At 41.2% G+C, this 17,167-nt stretch overlaps 1 protein-coding gene across 1 annotated transcript; it reads left to right on the top strand.

Annotated features, from left to right (window-relative positions):
• Nucleotides 1-357: 357 nt before the first annotated feature.
• On the top strand, nucleotides 358-15,942 carry SPATS1 (spermatogenesis associated serine rich 1). The gene is made up of 7 exons (XM_087715154.1): nucleotides 358-515; nucleotides 3,294-3,399; nucleotides 3,477-3,610; nucleotides 8,666-8,824; nucleotides 9,523-9,649; nucleotides 10,918-10,980; nucleotides 15,573-15,942. The coding sequence occupies exons 1-7, from the start codon at nucleotides 509-511 to the stop codon at nucleotides 15,715-15,717; spliced, it is 741 nt and encodes a 246-aa protein (XP_087571280.1). The 5' UTR covers nucleotides 358-508; the 3' UTR covers nucleotides 15,718-15,942.
• The last annotated feature ends 1,225 nt before the right edge of the window (nucleotides 15,943-17,167 follow it).

Here is a 17,167-nt window from a genome sequence, read left to right on the forward strand (position 1 = left end):
AAGGAAAATAATTGCAAATTAAAACCAGAGGTGGGGGCCGCAGCATACAGTACTAACAAGGAAGGAAATTGTGGTTCTAATAAGTGGCAGCCAGCCAGAGGAAAGAGTTGAAGCTGCCAGAAAAATCAAAAAAAGAAGTCAGGTATGAGCTGGAAAAGTAGGGATTTTTTTTAAAAGAAGGGGACAGAATATTTTACAGAGAGTTGTGAGATGTGAATTTTGCATATTTGATCCCATTCATTCAGTGAGAAACAGAATCTCTTTAAAAATCTTCAAGTGCCCAAGGCAGCCTCATCAGAATTCTCTTTTCCCCGTATTTGTTGTCTTCTGTTTCCTTGGTATCCAACAGACCACAGAACTCTTGAACTGGAGGTGATAGATCTACACCACCACTGCCTGTTCATAAGGTTTAGGCATATGCTTTCTGCAGATGAGCAAGACCTTCTGAGTGCCACTTAGGCAATGATGAAAAGAAAGGAAACCCAGAGTCCTCTCTTCTCAGGAGATTATGACTGGTAAGTTATCTTGGGAAACAGTCTCAAGGAATTACGAGAAAAGGAGAGACTGGTGTGCTTCTAAGAGACCAGGAATGGAATTCCAATTAAGATCACCAGTTGATTAAATCTGCTTGTGTATCTGCTTGCATTATATCTGCTTGTATTCAACACTGTTTGTTTTACTGGAATAGGTTTATTTCTTCTAAATAGGAAATGAATGACTCTGGCCTAGTCATTCATGGACTGAATGCAAGAGGGATGTACCTGCAAACCTCAACAGTGTGTTCAATAAATATATTGCAGGAGATCAGTTTAGACTTACTCCAATGGCTCAAGTCACAGGAACATAAATCCCTGGAAAATATATCTCCAGAAATGATTTTTCTTGCCCTCATTTGTATTCTGTCTGTATTCTAGAAAAATATAACTGAAGTGGTTTTCTTAATTTACCCAATAATAATTACAAAAAGTGTTAACTAAATAGACTGCAGTTCAATTCTAACAAGACTTCTAGAGCCTTTAGTTCTGGATAGGGTGGTGCCACCTCAAACAGAACTGGTGCACAATGTAGAGCAGGAGTGTCAAACTCACGGTGTCATGTTGTCACATGATGTATCATGACTTTTCCCAGGGCTGGATTCCAGCAGGCACTATTGCCGGTTTGCTTGTGTGCATGCCGCACATGCGTGCCCTTGATGCACAGTGCAATTAAAATTGTTCTGCGAATGCACAGAACTGAAAAACAAGGTGGTGCTGCCTGGGGAACCGGTTTGGGGGCATGGCAGGCCTGGGTCACGGCCAGTTCTAGTGACCCAGGCCGCCAAACCACTATCGGTTTGGTCGAACCGGTAGGAACCCACCACTGACTTTCCCCCTCTTCACTAAACCAGGGGTGGACGTGGCCAACGTGTGACACATCCAGTCCATGGGCTGCGAGTTTGACACCCCTGATGTAGAGGGTCTCCTAGACTCATGGCTCCTTTAATGATGGCATTGAGATCAACAGGTGAGTTGGAGCCTGTGAGTTGTTGCTATTTCATTGTTGATTGTGTTTGCCTTCAGCTGCTCTTATAGGCTTTTACCCTTAAGTGTGTTGATCTTTATTTTTGTACTGTGTTTTTAGTTAGATGCCCAGAGGTGTTATTGTGAGATGGTCAGCCCTATAAACTGAACAAACCAACAACAAGTAAACAAAGGTATGAAGACCCTTTACAACAAAAGTGACCAACAATGAAGGACATTGAAAAGAAAATTCATGAGAAGTGTTTTTCCAGCCTCTTCCACCAACCTCCAGGACAATCCACAATCTCTGAAGCTGGACCGTTCCTCTATGTCAAGACATTACTATTAGGAATTAGTATCAGTGGTCTTAGATGAAGATGCAGTTCTCTGAAACATCAACCAAACCAATCTCATTGGCAAATGAGCTTCTTATTCTGCAACAGCTTCCACTTTTTGGTTGACTGTCAGAAAAGGAAGAGTTATATTCTTTTGTCCTTCTTGTGCCCTAGGGACCTCTGCTGAAAGAGCTGGAGAAAATATCAGAAACGATTTTATGTAAGCATAGCAGACTTAAGCATAACAACCACTAAAACTTATAAAAAGAGACTGAATCTAAAAATGTTTTCACGCTTCATGTGCCTGTTTTAGACTGATTACATCCCATTTTAAATAGGCTATAGGCCTACTCCTGGAAAATAAATCATTCCAGCCAGCAATAATTCAACATCTACTCTTCATTTTATTCATCATCACCTGCTTTCAAACAATTCTTGTTCCTAATCTTTTGCTTTTCCAAAATCAGACAATGGAAATGAGGCATATTGAACTGGATCCCAGCAGCATAGTGAGGAAATCAGAGTCACATGCTCTGAGGGTCTCATCTCATATAGAAGCTAAACAATGTGGGAGACACAACATGACTTTCTGAGACTATCCTGCAGTTATAGGAACAGTTGTAGAATGGAGTTGCCTATCTTTACAAGATGACACAGAAAATCCCCACAGTTAATGAAATCCAAAGTCCTTGAGAGATTATAGGTCTCAGCCTCTGTTTTGCTGCTTGCTTTTTGGCTGCCATTGAAACGGGGAGGGAGGGCATGGTATTTGGGTGAGGGAAATAGCAATAGCAATAGCAGTTAGACTTATATACCGCTTCATAGGGCTTTCAGCCCTCTCTAAGCGGTTTACAGAGTCAGCATATCGCCCCCACAGTCTGGGTCCTCATTTCACCCACCTCGGAAGGATGGAAGGCTGAGTCAATCTTGAGCCGGTGAGATTTGAACCGCTGAACTGCAGATAACAGTCAGTTGAAGTGACCTGCAGTACTGCACCTTAACCACTGTGCCACCTGAGCTCTTAATAATCTGTGCAGGAGGACTGTTAATTGGGAGTTGCTCACACCATTCATTTGCGCATGTGGAAGGAGGGGAGTTTCCCGCCAAGGCCAACTGTCCAGCATACCAACCTGATGATGATTTTTGAAGATGTCTCCCACCTGACAGCTGTGGAGATATATGATTGGACTATGGACTGGGGTACCAAGGGGAGGGGAATGAATCATGTATTGATATCTAATGCTTTCACACTCTTTTGCTCAGATCCAGCTTTGCTTAGCCTCTCATTACTTAAAATCACACCGGGTTAAAAGAAGCATGATCTGTAAAGGGATTCTACAATAGATAATTCATATTCCACAACAGAGTTGTTGCTATTCTAATTAATTGGCCATATCTTCAGGTATCCTCAGTATATCTAAATAGAGTCAATCACCTGGTTTTGTTCATTACCTTTCAGAGCCAAGCAAATCGTCAACAGTAGACCCCACATCGCCATCCTTCCTGCAAAATAACAATCAAGAATATCTAGAGACACCAAGTCCGGCCTCCAGAGAGCTTTCAGCGTATGTGGCAGATGAACAAATATTTATTTAACATTAATTTGTTTTTGTAATTAATAAGACAATTTTGTTTTTATCAGGCCTGGCCCCTCTTTAAAATCAAACTCTACTTTATCAGCCTTTCCTGACCCTTCTGGTAGTCCTCCACAAAAACAGTATTTTGTAGATGAAACATGCCAAATAGATAGGTTCAAACAACAGGATCCCTTACCAAGTAAGTAAAACTGAGGAACACTGAAAGAAATAATGTATGATTATTTTTGTTGTACTTTATAGGATTTATTTATTATTCATATCTTTGAGTCTGATTTTTTCCTAATTGTATATACTAATAGCAGATGCAAATGCAAATGGTGAATGTGTTATTTTGCAGCCAGGATAACTCTGTTGAGAAATAGAATAGTGATAATAACATGCTACAGATGGGAAGGATTCAGGGGGAAACTCTTCCCTAATTTGAATTATTTGGTGTTATTTCTAACTGTAGAAATAAATATCTACAGGTTTACAGATCGTTCCTATTAGATTGGGTAAAGGAAAGGCACACTCAGGCTTAGGCAACAACAGCTCTTTATTGTAACAGAACAACTATGCACAATCCAGCAAGGATCAGTCTGACAGCAGCCCTTTTATAGGGAGCTGTCAGACCCTTTGACCAATGAGATTGAATCTCTGTTCCTACCGGAACAGAGGACCTTGGTGGAAACCATTATAACAGTTGCTAATATCTAACATCCCTCCCCTCTTAGATGGAATCAACTGACTTGTGACGTAGTTACGCAGGTAGGCGGGCTTTTTGGTGGCTCTGCGAGACCTGTGCAGTTCAGTCGGAGGGTGTTCTTCGGACATGTCGGACGGACCTGTTGGCTCTGCAGCTTCACCTGGTGGAAGCTCCTAGAACCTTTCACAGGCCGTAGCTGGAGCTTCTGGAGCCGATTCACTCAGAGCTCACTGCGGGCCTACAACACAACCAGATAAGTGCCCCGGTGTCTTTGGGCTTGAGCTGTCTGTAGAAGGAGTGACTTCTTGCTCCTTTTGGGTAGGGCTTTGGCTAACTCTTGCAGGAGTTACCTCTGGTTGTCTAAGAGAGGAGTTGGAGAGGCAGCCACTGTTGCGTCCTCCCCGACGCAGCCGACAGCTGAAGCCAGAGCTGGAAGAAGATCTGATTGGCTCTGGCGCGGCTGTCGGCTGGCGGGAGAATTGCCATCCTCCGATTGGTTCCAAGTATAAATAGCTGTCAGGTGGGCATTGTTCTTGTTCTTGTTCTTGTTCTGAAGTGTTAGCTGTTGAAAATAAAGCCTGTTTTGAAGAACCCTCTCCTCTGTGCCTGAGTACTTAAAACTGGCAACGAGGATGAGTGACACAGACCCCGTCCACATCCCCACCATTGCTGCCACCTCTGTCTTTGCCGTGTTCCGTCCTGAGGTGGAATTGTGGGATGCGGTCTTCTTGCAGACTCACGATCTCATGGACTTGTCTGAGGGGAGGAAGAGAGGCATCTTCCTCCACTACTGTGGCCCTGAGATGTTCGCCACTGCGCGGCCTCTGTCTGCTCCTACGCCCATGCATACCTTGCCTTTGGACCTGTTGATGGCCAGGCTCAAGCTACACTACAAGCCTACACCTTCGCGTTACGCCCACCATCAGTTTTTCAGACGGTGCATCCAGGCTGAGGGCCAATCCATCAACCAGTATGTGGCTACTCTGAGGGCCGCCACAATCCACTGTGAGTTCATGGATTTGGATGACGCCCTCTTTGAACAGTTCATTTATGGCCTCCTTGACATCAACCTCCACCGCCGCATTCTGTCCCGGGCTGAGCTGACCCTGAAGATCATTGTGGACAAGGCGTGCGCCTATGAGATGGCCGGGAAGTCCACTCCAGACCTCTGCCGTTTCCCTCCATCGGCCCTGGCTTCGCTGCCTCACTCATCTGTCCATTGCCAGCTCGGACCCGATGACTCCCGGTCGGAGTTCGATCTCTCTATTCACTGCCTTAAAACTGTGTCCCTCCAGGGTGGCGGTGCTTGCCTCAGCTGTGGCAGCCGCCACTTCAGGTCCTCCTGCCGTTTTTGCTCAGCCCTTTGCCGCAAGTGTGGGAAGAAGGGCCACATTGCAGCCATCTGCTGCTCAACTCCTGTTGACCCTCGCCCTGCCAGGGTGCCTGCTCCTACCGGCTGCCAGCCTGCCTCTGCGCCTTCTGCCGCCCGCCAAGGGTGCTACGCCATTTCTGAACTGGAGGGCCCGCTTCCTGACTGGATGCTTGACTCTGCTTCCTCTTCTTTGGGGGGGCAGGGTAAGATGCATCTCCGTGTCTTCCTTGATGGCCGCCCCTGCTCCATGGAGCGGGACATGGGCTTGGCCCACTCCATTATGTCCTGGGACACACTTAAGGCCCTGCTGCCACACCTCCATCAGAGCCACCTATCTCCAACTACCTGTCATCTTCGGGACTACCAAGGCAATCCCATTCCCATTGTGAGTTGCGGCACCTTCCTCGTCCAATATGGACGGTTTAAGGGCCTTCTCCCCCTGATCGTTGTCCGCAACCCCCTAGCTTCCCTTTTGGGGCTCAACTGGTTTCGAGCCTTCAGCCTCTCCATTACAGGCATCAATTCCCTACGCCTGGCTTCCTCCCTTGATTCCCTCCTGTCTGAATTTTCCGATGTCTTCGATAATGCCTTGGGTTGTTGTCAGGGCACCCTATGTCCCTAAATTTGGATCCTACAGTGGCGCCCATCCGCCTTAAGGCCAGACGGGTGCCCTTTGTGCTCCTATTTTTTCAGTTACTTCTATTTACATGTTTACATGTTTTCTATTTACATGTTAAAATTCTTATAACCTTCTCTTGTATATAAAAAAGGCTATATTTATTATTTGGCACTTGGTTGGAAACGTTTAATTCTCCCAATGCAAACCTGCTGTCCAGCCAACAGGGCAGGGCTATTACAATTGAAATGGAAGTGGTATGTTGGTTAAAAAACAGCAGTGCTTCTCCAATCAGAATATTTTATACATGTGTGTGTGTCTTTTCCCTTGAATGTTCTCATCTCCCTGCCCTCCCACACTAACCTCAGCCAATTTCCTTTTGAGGGATTTTATGAGCTCGCAGAGAGCCAAGTTGTAAGCTGGCTGGGAGGCAGAAGGCTCTTTGATATCAGCTTATGGCTTTCAAAAATGGTGCCCTCAGAATAAGAGGGAAGTGACATTTTGCTTAGCCACAGTATTTTCTCTCAAAAACTGTCTGATTAATCCCCAAGGTAGTGATTTATGCTCCATGGGAGGGTGGCTAAGGGTCAGAGTATAATACAGAAGTGTTCCTCTTCCAGCAGAGAGGAAGGCCCACGCACAGGATGGTTCCAATATGCCTCCCAATCTTGGTAGCAGAAAGCTTCATTGTCATTGCTCTGTCAATAGGAGGATCAAAATATGAAACATAATGCCATGCATCTCAGCTTCAAGCTAACATTTGAGCTCTTCAGAGCCAAGGATATAAAATACTACAGTTACACAGCTGAAAAAAACAACTGCCATATTCTGTCAAATGCCTGGACCATTTGGGCCAATATATATATTTATGTGGCATAACCTGCTCAAGACACTCCAGCGGAAGGTTTCTTTAGGCAAAGCATGGGCTCATTAGTTGTGTTCCATTAGGGCAATATTCTTTAAATATTTTGCTCTCAGGACCACTTTCCACTTTTAAAAATTATGCAGGACCCCAAGAGCTTTTGTTTGTATGAGTTATATTTGTCAATATTTGCCATATTAAAAATTCATTCATAGAACATTTATTGAATCATGTAAAAACAACAATCTTAAACCATTAGATATTAACATAAAGTATTTTTCATAGAAGACATCATATATATATTTTTAAAAAAATACAGTGAGAAGAGTTTAAAATTTTTAAAAGCATCTTCAATATTTTCCCAATAATTTTGGTTTCACAGACCCTTAAGACCATACTTTAAGAAGCACTATGTTAACAAGTAAAAGAGACAATGATAGGATGGGCTAAAATTTTTGGCTATTTGATTGAGTTAGATAAATGGCAGAAATTATGGGATAGAAATTATAAATTAACAGTGTCTACTGCATACAAAAGAAAATCTTTATAAAATGCTTTATAGATGGCATTTTCTGCCATCAAGGTTAGCAAAGATGTTTAAAGATAAATATGCAAAATGTTGGAAATGTCACCTGATACCTGGTTCATACTATCATATCTGGTGGACATGTCAAAAAGCAAAAACATATTTGACAAAAAAACATGCATGGCTGGAAAAAATGATAAAACATATAGATTTGAAATCAGAGACATTTTTATTGGACATTTTACCAGACAAGTATAACAAAGGGAAGGTATATCTGATTTTACATACAGTTTATTGACTGCAGCAAGAATAGTATTTGCACAACAATGGAAAAGTGAAGAGATCCCAACAGACAAAGATGTGATTAGAAAAATATTAGAATGTGCAGAAATGGATACGCTAACACAATTAAGGAAAAGAAAGAAACTGAATATTTTTTTGACTTGGGACTTATTTTATCAATGGCTAGCTGACAAAAACAGGAGCCAGAAACAGGGAAATATACGGAAGGATCAGTGATATAAGGAAGATATGTTAACTTGGTTAAACAAATAGTATGATTATTATTGTTATTAATATTAATATAATGGATATTAATGCAATGAATATTGTTGTAAACACTTCAATTGTTATTTCCTAAAATGATTTGTACCCAGACAACACACTGTTCAATTGAAATTGGAATTTTTGTATGCTGTAAAATAAAATAAAAACTTATTTAAAAAAAGAAGCACTATGTTAGAGCTATGCAGTGCTCTCAGGTATGAAGACCCCCCAAATGTAGACCCTCTTGCAGCTACTGAAACCAGTAGCGTTATTTCCCAGGATCATCTGACAGGTAGATGTGCAATTTCAAGAAAAGATTCAATTGAGATTATTTGCAGACTGAGATTGTGTTCATTCCCCTATCTCATCCAAAGCACCTTGCTTGGATAATATCTAAAGCACTTTATAACCTTAATATCCATGTGTCCATCTAGTATGCTAAAAACAAAACTGTGAACAGAAATCCTATAATTAAAACTTGGGATTTCTCTGTGCATTCTTTGTGTGGTTAAAAAAATGAGTGTTTCAAAAATATTGACTACATTACTTGATAGCATAAACATAGACTGGGAGTGGGGGGATCTATGACTTCAACTTTCTCTTGCTATTATTATCTTCTTTTTCAGGAAAAGATGAATCAGTTGAAGAATGGACATTTTACCCAAGCTCTGGTAATCACACTTACCATACAGGGAAAAGATGTTTGTTTTATGGTAGCCACCTCCGAACTAAAGCTACATCTTCTGAGAGGACACTGGAAAAGTCTATAGGGAGGAAGAAAAATGGTATAGCCTCAGAAACCTATTTTTCATTAAATAATCATAATAGTTTAAAGTATGGTTGTAATTCCAAGCATTAGAATTAACTTTTCAACTATCCATATATGGGTTTTTCCACAGTGGTGAAATTAAAAATGTTTTACTACCTGTGGTAGTAAAGCCACGCCCGGTTCTGTGGGCGTGGCTTGGTGGGCACAGCAGGGGAAGGATGCTGCAAAATCTCCATTCCCACCCCACTCTGGGCCCAGCCAGAGGTGGTATTTACCGGTTCTCCGAACTACTCAAAATATCTGCTGCTGGTTCTCCAGAACCTGGCAGAACCTGCTGAATTTCACCTCTGGTTTTCCATGGTGGAAAGTAATTGGTAGGATACAAGATATGGCATACTGCAGAAGCACTGATGCAAACCTTTGGACTAATAAGATTGACTTCTTTTTTGCAAACAAGCATCAACTTGTTATTAAAAAACTATGAGGCTAATGAACTTCATTCTGAATTATTGATGACATATTATGTTTCATTATTATTTAGCCAAAAGAAGAAATATATTTTCAATTAAAGTCATGTGTTATAATATACACAAATATACTACTTTGTAAAATAACATCTTGCTAAATATAAATACAACCAAATTGTTCAAATGTCAGAAAATATGCCTGCAGCCAGATTGCCATCTTAACGTCTACTTTTGTTTTTAATACCAGTAAATGAAACTTCCTCCCGAAATGGCATTCCGATGAGGATGCTGGGTGACCACCCATTTGCTGCTCCTGAACAAAGTACAGACTTCCACAAAAAGGGATCAACAGTATCTCCAGTTAATTTTGGGAGGCAAGTTCTTATCTGATAGCTTCTTTTTTAAAAAACAAGTCACCACACTTCCTTTGCTTATGGAGGATGGGAAGCAGTAGAGGCCAGGTCTTGGCAAGGAGAAAGGGGCAGATAAAGAAGCAGGCCTATAATAATGAAAGTGACATAGGACTCTTCCAATTAATCCAATGAAATATTTGTTGTGATTATTTGTAGTTCTGTTCCTTTACTATGAAATATATTCATCATAGCTGACATTACTGTACTTGAAGAGTGTCTCCTACTGATGTGGAGCATATCTGCGACATTTTGGAAGTTCTTTGTGTATATGTGAATGTTCCCAAGACTGCCAGAATTGAATGCAAGCAGGGATTGATCAAGCAGTTTTCATAATTATAACAGAAAGATGATTATTTATACAAAGTGCATTATAAAGATAAGCAAAGCAGAGCTGCAGTGGCACAGTGGTTAGAGTGCAGTACTGCAGGCTACTTTTGCTAACTGCCGACTGCCAACAGTTTGGCAGTTCGAATCCCACCGGCTCAAGGTTGACTCAGCCTTCCATCCTTCAGAGGTCAGTAAAATGAGGACCCAGATAGTTGGGGGCAATATGCTGATTCTGTAAACCGCTTAGAGAGGGCTGTAAAGCACTGTGAAGCAGCATATGTCTAAATGCTATTGCTATATGAATAGATTATCTTTCAGATTACTGTAAATTGTTGAAAATATTTTACAGTTTTGGATAAGCTTTAGTAAGATATCTAATGAGTCAAATGTTTGCATGTTATGTTCCCGAAGCACTTTGACTGATCTTTGACAGTATTATTTTTACATAATAGAATTTCTGCAAGAAAATGAAATATTTGGGTTATTCTGTATCTCAATTCTCTCTCCCGCATGGTGTAATATACTGTGAAGAATATAAATATGAAATATCATGCAGCAGCATATATTATGCAATCATCTGCATGGGCTTTCAACTGGAACTGAGGCAAAAAAACCTTATGCATAACTATAAATAGAAAATGCTAGGCTTTCCAAAGATTAGAAGCAAACTGGAAACTTCACCTTACTGCCAATGCACACAAAAAAGTAGTCCTTACTTTCCTTCAATTAACATCCAATTAGCATGAAATGGGGATTTTATTTTTGTATATCATTGTTCCATGCTTAGGAAATTGCAAACATTCCTAATGCAGGTATTGATTATATACTATAATTAAATTGGGGAGTGGCATAACCCTACCCAAGGACCTCTCTACTCAAAATCTTTTGTTTCTTTTTAATAGCTCTAGATATAAAAAACGGTCAGATACCTTTATTCCTCTCCAGCGTTTGCCAATAACTTCTAGGTATGTATCTCATATCTTAAGCAACATTAATTTTCTTCTGTAGGCTTTTATTGTTTATAATTGTATTCCTTGTTTCTAGAAGATACCTGCTGAATTATTAGTTACAATAGCTGTTGACATTTCCTACAATATAAGGTAAAGGTAAAGGTTCCCCTTGCACATATGTGCTAGTCATTCCCGATTCTAGGGGGCAGTGCTCATCTCCGTTTCTAAGCTGAAGGGCCAGCACTGTTCAAAGACATCTCCGTGGTCATGTGGCTGGCATGACTAAATGCCAAAGGTGCACGTAACACTGTTACCTTCCCACCAAAGGTAGTTCCTATTTTTCTACTTGCATGTTTACATGCTTTCGAACTGCTAGTTTGGCAGAAGCTGGAACAAGTAACGGGAGCTCACTCGGTTACATGGAGCTAGGGAATCGAACTGACAAACTGCTGACCTTTCTGATCGACAAGCTCAGCTTCTTAGCCACTGAGCCATCACGTCCCTTTTTTCTACAATACACTGTAATGTAATATATAGCAACATAAACATTATAAAACTTTAGTAGCATCTCTATTTTTTAAACCTTGCTTTGAGTACCTTCTTTGAAGTTTTTTCACAGTAAAGAACTACAAAAGGAAGAAAGTAAATGTGGAACTGCCCCGTAATATTTACTGGATTTAAAACTGGCTAAATACATATTGTTTTTAATACAGTTCACCCTTGTTTAGTGACCGTTCATTCAATTGCTGTTCTGACTTACTATAACACCAAACCAGTGGTAGTTACAATCCGGCATTGTACTTATAGCTGTTGCACTATCCTGTGGTAACATGATTGCAATTGGTGACCATCTCTGCCAGCTTCCGACAAACAAAATCAATGTGGAAGCTGCTGGAAGTCGGGAATCGTGGTCATGTGAGGTCCTCCCTTAACAACCCATGCAGTTCCTTTGTTTTACTTTCCTGTTTTTAGTTTCATAGAACATAGAGATCATAGAGATGAAGAGACTTTGGAGGTCTTCTAGCCCAACGCACTGCCCAAGGCAGGAGACTTTATACCATCCCAGACAAATGGTTGTTCTTGAAAACCTCCAGCGATGAAGCACCCACCACAACTCCCGGATGCAAGATTGTCCCTACCCTTGCCCCGCCCCATTGTGGCTAAAGCCTCTTCCAAAGTCAGGAAAATGAATCCAGAAAATAGGTAATACTTACGAAGAATTTTGGCTCACAGTGGAAGTTTCAAGATTGCAACTGAATCTGGACACTTCTTAAGCCCCTTATGCTTGACTATGTAATAAAATGTGTTTTTGAATCTGGAAATCATATAACATGAAAATATGTCTGCAGCTTAGTCCAGAATCATCCCGCACAACTCTAGCCACAGTTTTTGACAATGTTTGCCATGGCCAGTCTTATTGTTAGGTTGCTACAGGACACAGAACTGCGGCTGTGACCTTTAGTTGCATTCAAATTAATTCCCTCATTTTCTTAGACCAGTCTCTGAGGTTTCTTTACTAAGCATGTACAGGTATTTATATGTAAATAAAATAAAGAACTAAAATTCATTTTATCACACAGAATATAATTCCACTTTTCGTAAAGCTGCATTCTTCAAGAATATTACAACTGGCATAAGCATCTTCTGGACAGTGTAAAGTATTTAAGTACATTTAAGGATTATTGATGGAAAGAACTAGCCTAATCAGATTTAAATTGGGCAGGAAGATTTTTTAAAAACCATTTATTCCAAGTTCAGCTTTACTGTATTCTTATTCTTCCATCATGTCACTAGAGGGCAACAGAGTTGGTTATCATCCTTTATACTGCACTCTAAATGAAAATGCAGCCATCTAAATTCCATTGATTTTTTGGTCCTAATAGTAGCAGCCCCTCCTGCTGCTAATTACTTGAGGAAAATAGTTTGGGGGGAACTATATCTGGAAAGGGGATAATTTTAAAGGTCTTTTTTTTGTTTGCCCCCCTTCTAAAGTTTTTCAGTATCCAAGTTGACATAATTTGCTGACAATTGGATTGCTGATCTCTTTTAGCCCCTTCAGGCTGCTGTGGACATAGCCCCTCCCTCTCTAGTCATGGGGCACTGCCCTCTGTAGCCATTTTGACATTTTGGATGGGTTGACACTTGACTTCTCCAAAAGAGCATTTTTATCGTTCTTGTTAGATCTCATTTTCAGCCTACAAAGTAGACCATACTAAGAAATCAAAGCCATGTAGATTAGGACTATGGGCTATAGCAGTGGTCCCCAACCTTTTTATCGCCGCGGACCAGTCAGCCTTTGATAATTTTACCGTGGCCCGCTGAGTGCGCGCAGGGGTGGGGGGCCGTTGTTCGCGACGACACATTGATTGTTTATATATCAGATTGTTTTGATTAAACAACTTTTATTTTATTGTATTTAAACATGCCTTACAAAATAAAATACAATTACATAAATATAAAGTGCAAGGCTACGCTACTAGCGCTGTCTACGCTAGCCCTACGTAGCTGCGCAGGCGCTCTTAGGTTTTTTTCAGGAATCGGCCAGCGCTGAAGTGCTGAAAAGGAATGAGAAGGGCGGCACTGGACACGGGGGCGGTGGGCCGCTGGTGATGTCAGAGTGCCACCAGCGGTCCAGTAACACCCCTTGTGCCAGTTAGCCCTAATTTGCATACAGAAAGAAACTATGGCCCCCGGCCGCTGCAGCGATCATGGCCCCCGGCCGCTGCGCGGCCCGGTGCCAGATACTCCACGGCCCGGCACCGGTCCGCAGACCGGGGGTTGGGGATCACTGGGCTATAGGACAGAATCTTGCAAATCTGAATGTGGTTCCCCCTCCCTCACTTTATATTTGTGTGAGTTAAGGGGGGGACTTATTGAAGATCTTTTCTCAAATTAGTTTCTTGACCCAAACTCAAGTCCCTCTTAACTGATTGTTGCCTTGGTAGCAGCTCTTCCTCCTGTCCTTTGTGGTCATTCCTGTAAGGTGGGTTGTGCTGAGAGAGTGGCTGGCCCGAAGTAACCCAACTGGCTTTCATGGCTAAGATGAGACTAGAACTCAGTTTCTTGCTTTCTAGCCAGCATCTTCAGCACTCCACCAACTGGCCATCTTTTTTGACCATATTCTGAAAATACTCCTGGGCCAGGCACTATTTTTCTAATTGCACTTTGATTATGACTTTTATGAGTCACTGCAATCACTGTTTTGCAGTTCTGGATGAGTGCTATAGTGTGTATTCTGTGGTTACTGACAGTCATGAGGTCAGAATTGGACTGGTTGTTACTCTGGGCCTTTGCAGTATTGTAGTAACCTTGCTTGGAGATTACTTATTACCAATCACTCCTCTTTCATCTCCTCAGCTCTTGGCTACCAAGAGTTCAATAACCTGTTTATGACAAACTCAAGTTTGCAGTACTTTCAGAAATATCTGGATAGATAACAGGCACAGAAGAAGAGTTATGTCAAATAGGATCATCTCCCCACCACCACATTCACCCTTAGTGACAGTCACCTGTCATTCTCAGAATCTAACTAAAGTAAACTCCCCCTCCTCCTCCTATTAAGAAGAGTAACAGGCGATTGTTCTGCTGGCAAATGATGCCTGATGACGGCAATGTTGGAGGTGTGGAACTGGCAGCACAAGTTATGCCAGCAGACTTTTCTGTTGAGTCCATAACCTGAATCAGAAAAATATATCAGCAAAGAACACCTGAGCAGAAAGGGAAAATAACAGAAGGGGATGCAGAAAAAATAAATCCATTTCTCTTCGGTTTATTGCTGATCAGCTGAACAGTGCTGGACGTGGTTTATCCCATGCCTCACCTTCAGCTCAGAGCGAGACTGACCTTCTACCACCTGCTTGCCCTTCTACTACTGTATATTAATGCAAAAAGGGATTTTCCTCAAGACATGGCCCTTCCCCTCAGTGGATTGGAAGAGACCTACAGCCACAGCCTCCCTGCTCTGTGACTCAGGGATTGGGAGTGTTGCAGATTATGAAATTTAGATAACGATTGTAGGTTGCCCACCTTGGAATTAGCTGCATCTCTTGGAAAGCCTAATTTGAGTCAATATAATGTCAAGCTGAGGAGTGGTTTTGGGAGATTAACCGAACTGACTGGGAAATCGATTTACTTTTTAAAATTTGTTCCATCCATATGGCTGCTCATCTCAAACAAGTGAATCTGGGAAACTAACAGCATTAAAAAAAATTGGAAAAAAAGCAACAAAACAAGTAGACAATTGACAGCTGAGTTAGAAAGCAACTATCTATATAAATACAACATTTTAAATTAAACTAGTTCACAAGCTTTTTTGGGCACTCTGGCTTCATGTGTTCACACAAAGATCTGTTTACTGTAATGGGCACACATCTCTCTTTATGGGCACATTGTTTGTGCATTCTCTCAAAAGTATGGTGAATGCACTTAATTTCTAATGACCCCCCCCCCTTATTTGCCATTCACTTATGTTTTCCCGAACAAATATATTTAACTGAAGCTGATGTAGAGATATACTGTTTGCTTCAATGCTGAATCTACCTACCCTGTTAAGCTTGTGGTTATTGGGCTGCAATTACTCTATGTTTCTTTCTCATCTTGCTCTCCAGTGTACCTTTCCATGTAAAAGAGAAAGAACTAGAATTAGAGAGAGAAAAGATGGAAGTGAAGAACCTGGAAACCTGGAAACCTAGCCCAAGTTTGATGCAATCTTTACTTGAGAGTGGACAGGCCAGAAAGCTAACTTTTTCATAACTGAAGAATGGAAGGCAAGCTTGGTCCAAAAGCTCTGATTTTGCATATTGTAAGTTGTAGGACATATCTGTGAACACATCTCCTAGAAATTCTTGCCAAACTGACTACATTTTGAATAGTTGCAGAAATTTAGTTGTTTCTGTGCACTATGTAGTGGTTTTATATAATTGCTTCTGTGCACTAAATGGATGAATGAATAAATTAACAAACAGAAAAATTAATAAACATATTTTGTTCATTTATTTCAATAGTTATGATTTTATGAAAGAAGAAGGAAGTTAAATAACCTTTCTCAAGATTCTTACACTGTTACTTGTTCAGCAAAGCCTTAGAGATCAAGGGGTTATCAGGATTCTCTGTAGTTTTGCTTGTAGACAAGCAAAACATGAGTGCAAATTGCCTCACTCATGGCATTCATTTCACATGTTTATCAGTCTTGCCCAATCCTACTCGACTTATAGAAACCAGCATAAACACTGACTAGGCATTGCATGAGGAGGGGACCACTTCTGCTCACCAAGTCAAAAGTGACTCTAGTGATTTTAAGCACTGGCAGAAACTAAAAATAGCCAATCAGAACTGAAGCCAATCCCAGCCCTGCCATATCATGACTATGGTTGCCACTGAAGGATCCTAATTCTTACATATTGTGGGGCTTGCATCTGGAGAAGATGGGAAGACATTATTTAAAGATTTGATTAGTTCAGTGTAAAATTAGCTGGCCTCAGCCATAGGCTGGGTTGAGAAGAAGGCATATCCTTAAAGACAGTTAGTGAGACATCTTTAAGCAACAGTTAGAGGATGTGTGGATTCTTCACATCTTCCCAGAAGACATGAAGAACAGAATGAATGTGGAGTGAAGTCAAAATACTGAAATGGCTTTGACTACTGCAACACCAAGTTCAGATGATACCCTTGGAAGTATAAACTGCTAGCTTACTCTCAGTTTAGTTGAGATTAATTGAATTGACCTATTTGTTTGAGCAATCCCATTCAACCACCAGTTCTCCTTATAAGGAGCTTTGCCATCTGGCAAATATGAATCACTTCTGCAGCAGATGAGATGTCTTCACCACCCTCCTTTCCCCAATCTGCGTGATCATTCAGATCCTTGATTATTTTGAAGGCAAGATAGTATGTTGCTTCAAAACACCAGTGCTAGATTATTCAAGTCGCCAGCATCCCAGGAGGCAACAGTCCGAGTTTCATAAGCCTGCCAACTCTTGAAATTGAAGACATCTGGCAGCCTCTCAAACCATCTTTTCTTTTTTGGTCTGATAAAATATTTTTTTTAAACAGTGAATGAAAAACTTTTTTGATTACATATTGCTGAAAAGTCCTACAGTTGATGTTCAAAACTAATAATGTTTGTGCAGCAGTACAACAGTACAAGCAGTACAACAATAGCTTCCACGTTTTTACAGATGCCTGTAAGGATGTGCCTCTAATT

Source organism: Thamnophis sirtalis, unplaced genomic scaffold, assembly GCF_051295495.1.
Source record: "Thamnophis sirtalis isolate CommonGarterSnake01/CBP01778 unplaced genomic scaffold, rThaSir2_p1.2 scaffold_5, whole genome shotgun sequence".
Lineage (NCBI taxonomy): Eukaryota > Metazoa > Chordata > Lepidosauria > Squamata > Natricidae > Thamnophis > Thamnophis sirtalis.

Bases quoted from the DNA above. Each gene is read 5' to 3' on its own strand.
- SPATS1 (XM_087715154.1), top strand. The intron at 3,611-8,665 runs GTAAGTAAAACT...CTTCTTTTTCAG, and splicing joins ACAACAGGATCCCTTACCAA to GAAAAGATGAATCAGTTGAA. The intron at 9,650-10,917 runs GCAAGTTCTTAT...TCTTTTTAATAG, and splicing joins TCTCCAGTTAATTTTGGGAG to CTCTAGATATAAAAAACGGT.